This window comes from Carettochelys insculpta, chromosome 5 (assembly GCF_033958435.1).
Source record: "Carettochelys insculpta isolate YL-2023 chromosome 5, ASM3395843v1, whole genome shotgun sequence".
In the NCBI taxonomy this organism is placed as follows: Eukaryota; Metazoa; Chordata; order Testudines; family Carettochelyidae; genus Carettochelys; species Carettochelys insculpta.
In genome coordinates, this window is record NC_134141.1 from 28,404,408 (window position 1) to 28,417,938 (window position 13,531).

Genomic DNA, 13,531 nt, shown 5'->3' on the forward strand with positions numbered 1-13,531 from the left:
TAATAATAATAAGCAGAAGCTACATACTCCTGGATAGATAACCATTATTCATTCACAAAAGTTAATAAAAGTTAATATTTCAGCCAGTCAGACGCAGGTTTATTTGTGGAAGTGTAATGTAACCTAGGAATCGGTAAACCAGCTATTTCTCCTGTCACACTCTGAACCTTAAGTTTGCTGTATTGGAATGAAGTCCTCCCTACAAAGTCAGTGTCTGATGTGGCAACGGATTAAGCAGGAAAAAAAAAAAACCACCACACACACACACACACACACACACACAAAGAAGGGCAGTGAAAAAGACTTATCAAAAACCTGCACCTGCCAGTTGGGAGTTTGCCAGTTGGGAGGTTTTGGAATATCAACTTCAAGGTGCTTGTGAAAGAACAACAAAGAGGCCTGTGCATAGAGCTTATAATTAAATACAGGGCCAGAGCTTGTGCAACAATGTTGCTCCAAGCAAACAATTCCTGTCTTTTAGTCCCTGAAGCAGTCTGTCTCTAGATATCAATATTTAGTTCGCTCACTAGAACCCCACAGAAACCTCGTGGAATCCAAATCTGTTGCAATGTGGCGCGTCAAATTCTGTCCCAATTACACCTAACCAACCCACTTCACTGGAGTTAATGACACTGCTGGGTAATAAGGAAAGCAGAATGTGGCAGTTTCTCTAGAAGTACCTTGTCCAATGGCTGGCCACAATAAAGTATTCCAAGACACTTTCCCATTTATCCTTCAAACCAATCAGTGATGCAGCACTGTAACACAGGTCAGCCTGAGACAGAGTGAGTTCCAAAGGTGCTCACTCAACCAGGGCCAGCCTGACCATATAGGTCATGGTTTCCCAAACTGGGGGGTGACCCCTGGGGGGGGCATGAAGAAATTCCGGGAGGGGGGGCACGAAGTGACCCAGCCACCCCATCATTCCCCGCACCTAAAGAAAGGTCCAGCTTTTGCTTCCAGCTCTCAGCTCCTGCCATTTTACATGGGTGACCCAGAGCAACTGCTATAAAAAGCAGGCAGCTGGCAAAGACCCACATGGAGCTAGCTGCCTTCTGCAAATGAGAGTGAGTGTGGGTTGGGGGGGGGAGGAGGAGGAGGATGGGGTTAGAAGGGGGTTGGGGGTGCCTGGCTTTGTAGGAGGGGAGGGGAGGGGAGAAGCTCAGGTGGGCAGCTGGCAGGGCTCATGGGTCTTGGTCGGCCAGCTTGTGGGACTCGTGGGGCTCAAGTGGCTGGCCCCAAAAGAGCAGGGCTTGGGCAGCTTGGGCTGGTGAACGGCTGGCTGGCCCTGGCAGCACAGGGCTCAGGATGGTGGGTGGGCGATTGGCCCTGGCACCATAGGGCTCGGGTGTGCGGCTCGGGCAGCTGGCCCACAGATGGGGTAGGTGGCTGGTGGGCAGGTGGCTGGTCCCGGCAGTGCAGAGCTTGGGCAGCCAGTGGACAGGTGGGTGGCTGCCCCGGTGGCTGGCGGGTGGCTGGCCCTGGCGGCGTGGGACTCGGGTGGGCAGCTCTGGCAGCACGGGTCTCAGGCGGGTGGGTGGCTGGCGTGGGCAACTCTGGAGGCTGGCATGGGGCTCAGGCACCTGGCCAGCTGGAGCTGCACCAGGCAACCACAAGGGGCCAAAAAAATTATTTGTACTTATTTTTAATTTTAAATAACATTTTTATATCAAAACTTTATGTTTATTTTAAATTATTAATTGATTTTTTTGTTAAAAGGGGGGTTGGATGATGGTAAAGAAGAGGTGGGGGGGCGTGAGGGTTTCTCAAAAATCAGAAGGGGGGCATGATGCTGAAAAGTTTGCAAATCACTGATATAGGCAAGCTAGATAGTCGCTAAGGCTGCCAGGCTTTAAGGGGCACCAAATAACACAGAAGTGACTTTTCCCCTCTTTTTAAAAAATACATGACCTTATCAGTGATAAATGAAAGCCCCCAATATCATACCTGTGAAATGGTGCATCAGTGCCATGTCCGAAGTTGGGTTATATTATTTGTTTCATACTGTGGAACACAGCTATTTATGTCAATACAGTTGAAACTTGCCACAGCTTAGCTTCACAAAAATGCCACCCGAGGTTGCTGCCTGCGGGTGTGTGGTCTGGCAGTTCAGTCACTCTCAGTAGCCCAGGGTTGGGGTGTCATACAGTTAAGTTAACATCACTCGCCACTTGCTGAACACCAGTCAGCAACCCGCAACAGCTGTTTTGCTGGGTTACGAGCCGTGATCATGAAGATGTTCTGACCGCAAAGAATTTGGATCGTGTTGAACTTGAAAAATTTGGTAAGAGGTTTGGACAAGACTGTAAAAAGAGACTCATAAGTCCTTGTAAGATTAAGATTGTGTCTTTATTGTAGACTATTACTGCTACAGTAATAATAAAGCCCTGATTTTCAAACACCTGACTGCGAACGTTAACAAATGCCAATTAATACACACAATTGTTTCCCTTCTAATTTCAGAAATGTTTGACAACAACAGAAATTCTGGCTTTCTAATTTTTAAATAGTTTTAAGTTTCTAGACTTCTACTGATTGCCAGCTAATGGGACCACAGTTTCTCCAGGGCACCAAAAACCCTTGGCCCAGCCCTGCACTCATTAGATACTCCACTACAGAGAAAGACTCAGGAGCACTGTAGAAGAGCAGGATATTTATTCCATTTGTAATGCAGCACAACAGATTTTGGTCCAGACTCATCCCATCCCTGGCATTTGCATTTTTCTCAACTAATGCACAGCCTGAACTCCTGCCCAAGCAGCCTGTGCTTCCAGACCCTCCCTTTAATATCTCTGGTTCACTCACGTAACTCTCCCTTGGCTCAGAGAGCTCTCAACCTTTTACGTTTCTGAGGGCAAGCTGACAAGCTCTTCCTTGCCCCTAGCTACCATGGTCAGGCAACTGAGCTGCTCTGCTCCTCTGCACATGGTTCTGCAGGCTGACATCTAATCATAAGTGCTGTTGGATACACAAGTCTCTGATCCCAGTCTTTTTTATTCTGATGGTAGGGCGCAGTGCCAAGAACTAACATAGACAGCACTATCTCCATTAAGCCAGGTAAGTGGTGTGCAACTTTCCATAATGCACCTCAATCCTGAGCCAAAATACCCACATCTATTTCAAACCCAGGCCTCTTTTTTGAGGCAACACTCCTGACAGCGCAAGGCAGCCTGGGGTTTCTGTTTTGTGGGATGCTGGGAACCAAGGTGAGAACAACAAACTCCTTTTCACTAGTAACCTAAAGCAGGATTTAAAGCTATGTCTCCAGAGATGAAGCACACACACACCTAATCCCCTGGAGACCTCATCCACCCTCTCCCCCTCTTAGTACAAGAGGTAAATTCTCTCAGACAGCCAGAACACAGCAAGTGACTAAGAGTGCAGCACCTTAATACAACTATCTGTGGCATGAGGATCCATCTACGAAAATAACTGTGTTTACATCTGTCTCTTGGGACAACAGAAGTAAAGTCATTATTACTGAGCAATGTCACAGGATCAGTATATCTTTTTCTGGAAATAAATGATTTGCCTATGCCTCAATAGTCATCTAATGCAGCAGATCATTATTCTTTGGCAATGTTCTACTCCACTCATATTCTCTCTCTGTCATCCTATAATAACAGGAATGGCTCTAGGTTAAGAATCTTGCAGAATTTTAACATTCAGCTATATCACACTCTAGCAAGGGGGTGATGAAGGATCCTTTGATCTTATGTGTTCTGCATTATGAATGATAGGATTGATATTTAGGGTGGAAATAATCAGCATTAATTAACAGTATGACAGGGTTTGAAAATTCGCTGCAATTTCCTTGAAAAACATCCATAAATATTTTTGGAATCTACACTTCATTCATATCATATATCATTTTTTCAAGAGCCACTTTATTTAGAGAAGAGTAAAAAATGAATACTAGAGGGCACTTTTTGACTCCTTGTCCAGAGCTGGTAACAGGATATGGAGCTAACCTGGCTAACTTGGTGGTGAGTGACAGTAGTCACTGTTGTCTCTCTGATGGTCTGTGTGACATGATTTGGTCTGACTGCCAAAATCAGAAAAAAAATTATCACAACTGACACTAAAACACCTGCTATAGCGGTCAGTGATTGCATATGCACTGAAAAGGGGCAACCTTTTTCCTTCTAATGTGGTCTTAGATTTTGGTACATTGGTAGGATCTAAATATTTCTAAATGAATTTACTACTTTGAAAGATGATAGATTGAGAGTTTGCTGGAGATGGAGATTTCTGGCCATCAAAACAGAAATGCAAACACTCCCATGCTAGCTGTGCCTCAACCCAGACCTATAGCGACTGTGTGGGAAAAGTGAGATGCCTCAGTCTCTACGCGTATTTACTTCTAGGCTTGCCTGCTAAAGTTGTTGAGAATTATACCAGTCAAAGTGGCAGCTGGGTTTCTTTTATGAGAATACCATTCTATAACAAGACTATTAACTAATTTCACACAGACATACATTAGCTTGCCTAAGAGCTGCCAGATCGTAATGACCTCCTGTTAGTAGCGCTCAGAGGTAGAACTGAATGATGACTTCAAGGTAAATGGCACCATGACTAAAACTATATTTGTCTAGGCAATGATTTATATTACAATGGATTTCCATGGAGGTTTATCATAGACTTAGCATCTAGGCTCATGGATCTTTGTCACCATGGCCAGATCTCTAGTGAGAAGACTCCTCTTTGTAGATTTACAAATTTATGTTTATAGCTATCCAGTGTAATGAAGAATGGGAATTTGTCCTGATTTTTAAATGATTTCAACCTATTTTCAGGTCAAAATAAAGGATTTTTGCTGGAAACAATATGACCTGTAATTTTTTGATTTTGTGTTCTACAAATCTGTGATTTTATTTTTATTTCCTCCTAAACATAGTAGGACTTTTCTCATAATTTCCCATTACAGAGAACCAGACATAGCCATTACTGTTGCCTGAGCCATCACCACCCTTCACTGAAATCTCTTTTCACACTATGTCAATTAAACTGCTAACATAAAAGATGTCATTTACAGCTGTTGTTTTTACCTTACCTTAACTGAGTCATTTGATGCTTCACAGCTATTATCAAAAGATAATGCTAAAAGGGGGGAAAAAAGACATTTCAATGGCTATTAGCATTTATTCTTACCTTACTACTTTCACTGTTCATCAACACATTAGCACTGCACTCAAAAAGCTTTGAGGGGGAAGGATATGACGCTTGTGCAGCAAGTGAGGTTTAGGCTAAACATTAGGAAAAACTTCCTAACTGCCAGGGTGGCTAAGTACAGGAATAAATTGTGCATGGTGGTTGTAGACTCTCCATCATTGGAGAAATTTAAGAACAGATTGAATAAATATCTAATATTTGCTTGGTCCTGTTGTTAGGGCAGAAGTCCCTTCCAGATCCAGTATTCTATGATTCTACAAAGACTGTTGTAACCAAGATGGTCTCCTGGGATAGGGCAGTTTTGCTAACTGTGACAATTGAACTATAGCAGTGCTTCGAGTGGATGCAGAGGGAGCTTTCACAATGTTCTATACAATCAGCTCACATCTCCCTTCACATGCCCTTGCTTTAAGCGTGTGTCACTTTAGTAATACGGATAGGAAAAAAAACAGGCATACAAAACCAGTAGAATCTGGCAACCCGTGCATAGGCAACAGTAAACAAAATGTTGCCCTCCAATAACGTGTACTATAAAACATCAGCCAGGTTCCTCCACCCCAGCAATGGCTGCAATTCAGCAGAGAGCATATCTGTGTATTCTGGTCCAGATTCTGCCCCCCGCTTACTTACTCCAAGTACTTTCCTCCTTACACAGCCAGTCTGAAATGGGAGCGACAGAACAAGGGCCACAGTTTGTAAACAGTTTAGAATTAGGACAAATTGTGCTGTTACTGCTAAAATTAGCACCATATTTTTTATTTGAAAGAATTACAAGTACCTTGTTTCAATTGAGATTCAAGAGAACTTCTTGCTGAGCTGAGCTGTGCTGAGCTCATTCTTCGTTTTGGATTTCGGTAAGGTAACTGTGATGAAGTTTTCTCACCAAATGGATTAGAACTGTCTACCTAAAATGAAAGAGTCAGTAAGTGAGGGACAAGCTTTTGAGCTTCACAGATCTCTTTGTCAGGTCTGGAGAAGATTACCAGAGGTCCAACCAAAATACAAGGTGGGGCTGATGAGTTGGTTCACGTGTATTGTAGCACTTCTTCAATAGTAGGCCAGTGGACAGTGATTAGACAGCAGAGTGTGATATAACATTGTAATAGGCCATAAAGCCAGTGTCTCTATTCATATATTCAGCATGTGACAACAATCAATAACATTGCAAACAACTACTTAAAAAGAAGGAATATTATGAAGCTTTATTTCTTCATTCTGTGAAAACTAAGCGTGGACATAAATTTGCATCTGCTTATAGTCTACAAAGACAATAATAATAAAACAAATTCCTTCCTCTCCTTCCTTTATTTCTTTCTTTCACAACCACAATAAAATATTAAAGAGGAGAAATAATACATGGCACAGTGCAGGCCCTTCAGCAAAACACTTGAATTCTGACGTTGATGGTTTTATAACAGGAAATGACGAGTTTGGAGACACCATCTTGTTATAAAAGAGACAGTGGATGTGGCATTAGAACTCTCTGTTTCCTTTCAAAAGTGTGGTTAGACCAGTTTTAAAACATGTTTTCACCTTCATCGGAATCAAGAAATCTTTCGTCCTCATAAAACTGGGAACTAAAAAAATATAAACCCATCATGGATCGCGACAGGGATAGAAATTTAAAACACTGTAAATGACCATTTAAAATAAAGTAAGACTATAAATTGGGGGAAATGATTCTTAGATAAATTAGTGGATTGGCTGGGTTGTTTAGATTAGATAGATTGGATTGGATTAGATTAGATAAAATAAATAATTCTGCCTCTCTCTCTTTCTGCCAGAATCTAATTCAGGCTTCTTTACAATCCCCATCAGATTAACATACAAAATACTGAGACTGAGCATTTTCAATCCCCCATTTTCATGATTCTGTGTGTTATACACCTCACTTGAGCACTGTGGTGTTCAATTAGCAAGTGTTTATAATATGCTTTGAGATCTTCAAATGAAAGGCCCCATCCGTTCCAAGCCCACTGAAATCAATGGAAGTCTTTCCACTGATCTCTAGATTCACCATTTAAGAAGGCCAAAGTAGAAACAAATGGAGTTTGTTAACCTTGTTACATCAATGGTCCATCTAGTCATATGTCCTGTCTCTGAGATTGGACTGGATGCTTCATAGGAAGGTGGAAGAAAACCTATGATGAACCATTAAAGAAAATCTTGCACAAACAGGACAGCTTCTTCCTAGCGATGGAGACCTAGTGGTTTGTTTACGCCCTAAAGAATGAAGGAGTTAAGTCTCTTATACTTTTTTATTATGTAGAAACGTAACTTTGGGTTTCCTTATTAATCATAAAAACATCTAATATTTTCCCGAATCTGCCAACTATCTGACCGTAATACTGTCTGGTTGCAGTGAGTTCCACAGATCAGTTAAGAATTTCTTTTTACATTTTCAAATTTGGTACTGGTTACTTTCTTTGTGTTCCTCTCGTTCTAACTTTATGAGGAAGGATAACACAGGTACCTAATTTACTCTGATAACATCACAATCATACAAAAAATTATCTTAGTACAGCAATTGTAAGACTTACATGTCTAACGACAAAGGGTGGCCTGGTTTCCGTTTCCAGTTTGTACCAAGGAGACCCCAGGCTTAGCCTTGATTGCTGATGTTGATTTTCTTTGTAGAGCTGACACAGGTGCTTTGTAGCATTTGGAGAGGGAGAGCGGGATCTTAATAATCTGATAAGGCCCTTGCAGTTCTTAGTCTCCTTTTTCCTAGTTGTCCTATGTTGTGCTGGTGAGATGCTCCTTTGGCTGGGTGATACAGATGCAGATCTTTGTATCCTCCTCCTACTTCTGCCCTGCTAGATAAATTAATTGGCTCATAAATTGATTATCCAAGTAGGAGCATGTACAAGCCATTTGCAAACCCCTCTGTTGAAGACAAAAACCATGAGAAGTCCTGTGACACCTTATAGATTAACAGATTTTTTTGGAGCATAAGCTTTCACGTGCAAAGACCCACTCCGTTAGATGCACGCACAAAGTGGGTCTTTGCCCACAAAAGCTTACGCTACAAAAAATCTGTTAATCTATAAGGTGTCACAGGACTTCTCATGGTTTTTGCTGATACAGACTAACATGGCTACCCCCCCAATATCAGTAGAAGACAGAGGATTTCAAGTCAATGGGGAGCAGAATTTGGCTATATGTGGCTACACATTAAAATTGGCGTATCTGTGACTCTGTGCTGAGAAGTGACAGATAGTCAATAATAGCAAGAAGGGAACCTCTCTTTCTTAACCATTTTGCCTTTGTCTGACAAACTCTCATCCAGGGCTTGATTCTGTGAGATGCTGATTGCTCTCTGGATAATGCTCAGTAGTCCCAACTTCTGCTGAATTCAACTGGAGTTAAGGGTAGTGTGTGTCTCAAAAGAAGCATTCAGCAGCTCAAAGGATCGAGACCTGAAGTTAAAACCCTGAAGTCATGACTTGAGAGCCTGCTTGAGTAAGGACCTGAAAATTTGGCTCTGAGGAAGCAGTAATTCTGAGTGAGCCAATTTCTGCAACCTTTAATTGAAAAAAACCCTCCCTTTGACTTCAGTGAGAACTTTGTTCCAAAAAGGGCTGCAAAATTTGGACCACAAAAAATAACTATCTGGTAATGTGCCTAGCCCCACTGATACAGAAGAAGAAATGATACTGGAGATTGTGTCTTGGCTAGAAAAACTATTTCACTTGGAGAGTGGTAAAGTTCTGGAATGGGTTACCTACAGAGGTGATAGAATCTCCTTCACTAGTGGTCTTTAAGTCCCATCCTGGCTAGGATAATTTAGCTTGGATTGATCCTGCATTGAGCAGGGGGCTGGAACAGATGACCTCCCGAGGTCTCTTCACCCCTATGATTCTATTATTGTAGTTGGGTACAGCTCAACCCAGAGAAAACCAAGGCTATGTTGAGAGGGGAGGAGCAATCAAAGAAACTGCAGCCAGCAACATGGAAAAATGAAACACTCACAACCAGACACAAATCATTCTCAGTAACACCCCATGAGTCAGGGAACTCCTTCCCACCAGAGATCACAATCAGCCCAAGTCTTGCTTCTTTAAGGAGTCAATGCAAGCCCCATTATTTTGTGGTGGCCTTTCACAAGATAATCAGTAAAACTCTCCTGACAACAATCACCAAGTAATAAGCCTCTTATCACAGCAAGCGAACTGAGGAAAGAATAAATAAATTTTGTCTTTCGGTGAAGAACTGGCATAATTCCTATTGCTGTGGGAGGCACTTACATGCAATAGTGATGGGTGCACTGTGACAAACAAGATCAAACACTGAGGTTTCTGTCCATGTTTGTGCCTTTCATTTCAAATACTCACACAAAACTGCCTCCTATATGGAAGTGGAAGCTCAGTAATGGTTGTTCTTGTAGAAAACTCTATTTTTGGTGCAATTCCCTTAAAAACAATGAAGAGGTGAAATCACTAAAAATAATATCCTGGTGCAGGTGTTACAGCTTTTCCAAGATGAGCCACAGCACCTCTAATTCAGTGACATTTCCTGGAAGCTTCTTAATCATTATTTCAGAATCAAAGGGGACTAGAAAAAGCACTACAACCAGTTATACTAAAACCCTGGGCAACGGCAGACAGTAGAATGATAAGGAACATGCAATGCAATACGGCAACAAAAAGGAGCAATGTGCTCTCTGGGTTGCATAGTCAGGTAACACGATACTGAGCAATGTGGCAATGGACCCACTCTGTGGGCCTAATCTCTGCAAAGTGGGGAAGGAGGATGGTTGAGGCCAACAATGTAAAGCACATACATACGCTACTAACACCACTGCAGAGAGGTGTCCCATTCCTCAAAGAGCAGGAGCCAGGATGAAACAGAAGCATAAATCCTTTTATAGATTGGAGGGGGCAGGCCACTCTTTCCTGTTTGTTTAACAGCTGTATTTACTAAACACCTCTTCTTAATAACCCTTCAGGCATCAAACTACACCCTCCACACAGCTGTGAAAACTGAATCAATATTTCAGTTTTCCTTTCAAGGCAGGTGAATCAGAGACAAATATTGAAGCAAAACAATTACAATCTGCAGTTAACAAGCACAATCTGTTAACCTGCCATCAGTTTAGGAATTTGTATTCAGTGTAGTTCTTCCTTCTTCAAAAGCAGTAACTATGAAGTCACAGTAATGGTAAAAACACTAAGGATCAAATTACACCTGCTCTGCTCCCACATTTGTGCACTCAGATGGCGAGAGTGGGAACAGAAAGCCATAAATTCTCTGCAGGTGTGAGAAAGCATAAGAGTAGTGACAGCTTGCACTCCCTGCCAGGCCCAAAACCTTAGAGCAGAGAGGGACAACCTACAGCCTGAGGACCACATCCAGCCCATCAGCCCCTTCTGCCCTTCCCTGAGTTCCTGCCCAAGGAGGCTAGCCCATCCCCCTGTTCTACCGCCTCCTCCCCACCACCCCAGATCCCCCGGCACCTAGGCCACGTACGCACCACACCGCCAGGTCCAGTGCTCTGGGAGGAGTGTTCAGGAGTTGGAGAGCAGAGTGGAAGGTTGAGGGCAACAAGTGGGGGGCTAGACACGGGACCGAGAATTGGGGGAGGGCGGTCAGAGAACAAGGAACGGGGAGGTTGGATAGGGGAGAGAGGTCCCTGTTGGGAGCAGTTGGATAGGGGCAGTGTGTCCTTGGGAGCAGTCAGGGGACAGGGACCAGGGGTTTGGACAAGGGTGGAAGTGCCCAGAGGATGGTTGGGGGTGAAGAACAGGGAGAGTTAAATAAGGGGTGGGGATTTTGAGGGACACAGTCAGGGGACAGGAAGCAAGGGGGATTGGAAAGCAGGTGAGAAGTCCCAGGAAGCAGAAAACAGAGGGGATGGATAGGCAAGGTAACCATCCATCCTGTATTTGGTGGGACTGTCCTGTATTTGGAATGCCAAAAAGGTGTCCTGATTTATTTTTAAAAGTGACAGATTGTCCCAGATTTGGGCCCTCCCCCACTGACCTTTTCCACCAACAGCTGCTGGCAGGAGTCACTTCCCCAAGCCTTGGGGAAGCAGTGGGAGCCTGGGCAGCTGCCACTTCCCCAGGGCTCTGGGGGATCGCCAGCAGCTGCAGTTTCCCCAGGGCTCCAGGGGATGGCGGGCAGCTGCTGCCTCCTTCCTGTCTCTCTGGGGCTTGGTGGAGCCAGGAAGAGCCACCCCTGCCCCCCGCATCCCCCTGTCCTGTATTTGGGACAGGGATATATGGTCGCCCTACAAATAGTGGGCAGGAATTCCTGGGTGGGTGGTCCTGAGGCAGGGAGTGGTGGTGCCAAATAGGTGTCACAGGGTCGGATAGAAGCCAGGCTCTCTCTGGCTGTTTGGGGACACACAACCTCCCCCAGCCTTCCCTACTGAGCCCTCCATACAATTTCTGAACCCCAGTGCGGCCTTTAGGCCAAAAAGTTTGCCCACCCCTGCCTAGACACAGTGCATCTACTGAGGGGAAAAGCAGGTCAGGGCCCTACCGTGTGCGCAAAGGCAGCAACTTTAAGGAAGCGACTTCTGTGGTATAACTTACATCATGCAGGGGTGTGAATAAGCCGCTCCCCTGAGCGATGCAAGTTACACCAATCCAACCATTGGTGTGGACAGATGAGCTCTTTTCCATTGTCTTGGAGCACCTCCCCTAGCAGAACAGCTTTTCTGTAAACTCTGCTGTGTAGCCACAACCTAACTGTATAGCAGCAAATTCTGCAGCTCATCTCTCTTCTCCAAACATTGTCCTCCTCCCTCATATCACTCTACTCTCTAAGGGGCAAAATTCAGCCTAAAAGGGAGACATTCCATTTTAAATCTAGTCTCTTTCAAAACAGAGTTATGTCTCCCAAAATCCAGTCAGCCCGTCACAAGTTTTAGCTTTACTACAATGACTTTAGCTGGATCAGACCAACAACATTAACAACCAGATGATCAAATTAGCATGGTGCAAGGTTTCCTTGATTACCAGATGCACTCAAGCACATTTTATTCTTAGGTTCCTCCTCCGGTCAATGACACTTTTAATGAACAACCAACTGAAAACTAGTCTGAATTCCTTAAGGACAGCAAATTTGAAGGGGCAAGAATTTCTGGGACTGTGTTGCCAATACTGAAGAAAAATCAAATTTGTTTCCTTGAACCTGCTATTGAACATGTGGGTGCCAGCAGCCTCACCAGGCAATAGAAATTAGCATTCATCTTGTTTAAGAACATAAGAGTGCTTTTACTCAAAATAACAGCATAGGAACTAAACGAGAATCAACCCATTATGGCAGTGTACAAACTGACAATCTGCTAAGCCAAGCTGCCAGGTATTCAACGAGGAGGGAAAGGAAAGGAATATGTCAGTTGCTCCTCTAAAATTACCGTTAAATACTACGAAGTCTGCAACGAATGAGAGAGTGCAGGAATATTTAACACTGCTCCAAAGCAGCTGGTCACCTCCCTTCAGGACATAGTGCTCTGATGGAAACTCTTTCCATCATTCAGTTGCATTACAGTGGGAGAACACGGGTCTCTGTATGAATCGAATTGAACTAAACCATCCCAGGCACATATAGGCAGCAAATACTTGATGTAGAAACACATAACTGACTCAAGTGTGGAAGACCTTCCATCCTCACCAAGAACAACAAGAAGTGCTGTGGCACCTTATAGACTAACAGATATTTTGGAGCATAAGCTTTTGCGGGCAAAGACCTGATCCAAAATATCTGTTAGTCTGTAAGGTGCCACAGGACTTCTTGTTGTTCTTGAAGACACAGACTAACACGGCTACCTCTCTGATACTCTTCCTCACCAAGCTATTTTTTTCTGGCTTGGCCGGGAACATTCACAGATTCAGTCACGGCAACAATCAGCGGCACAAATGGGGCACTTCACTTGTCCTTAAGAACATAAGCACGGCCATACTGGGCCAGACCAAAGATCCATCTAACTCAGAATCCTGTCTTCCGACTGTGGCCAATGCCAGGTGCCCCAGAGGGAATGAACAGAACAGGTAATCATCAAATGATCCATTTCCTGTCAAGCACTCCCAGCTTCTGGCAAACACATGCTAAGGACACCATCCCTGCCCATCCTGGCTAATAGCCACTGACGGATCCATCCTTCATGAATTCATCTAGTTCTTTTTTGAACCCTGTTACAGTCTTGGCCTTCGCAACCAGTGTTCCCTCTAATTTTTCCCAGCTCTAAATGAAACGAATTTCTTATCTGCACCAATATGGAGGTGATGTGCGACACATCACCTTTATATTGGTGCACACAATAAATGTCATGTTTTGGAAGAGGAGCTGGGGGTTCAGAGTGTGGGAGGGGACTCAGGACTGGGATGTGGGGTAGGAGTGTGAGCACTCC

General features: G+C 43.9%; 1 protein-coding gene across 1 annotated transcript in view; it reads right to left on the reverse strand.

Annotated features, from left to right (window-relative positions):
• SPATA6L (spermatogenesis associated 6 like) overlaps positions 1-13,531 on the reverse strand; it is a 46,415-nt gene that overhangs the window by 13,399 nt on the left and 19,485 nt on the right. The window contains exons 5-8 of the mRNA XM_074994858.1: positions 9,507-9,584; positions 7,713-7,988; positions 5,951-6,077; positions 5,054-5,100 (exon numbers count right to left, since the gene is read on the reverse strand). Of these exons, the coding sequence (XP_074850959.1) occupies positions 5,054-5,100; positions 5,951-6,077; positions 7,713-7,988; positions 9,507-9,584 (528 nt within the window). The remainder of the gene's footprint in view (positions 1-5,053; positions 5,101-5,950; positions 6,078-7,712; positions 7,989-9,506; positions 9,585-13,531) is intronic.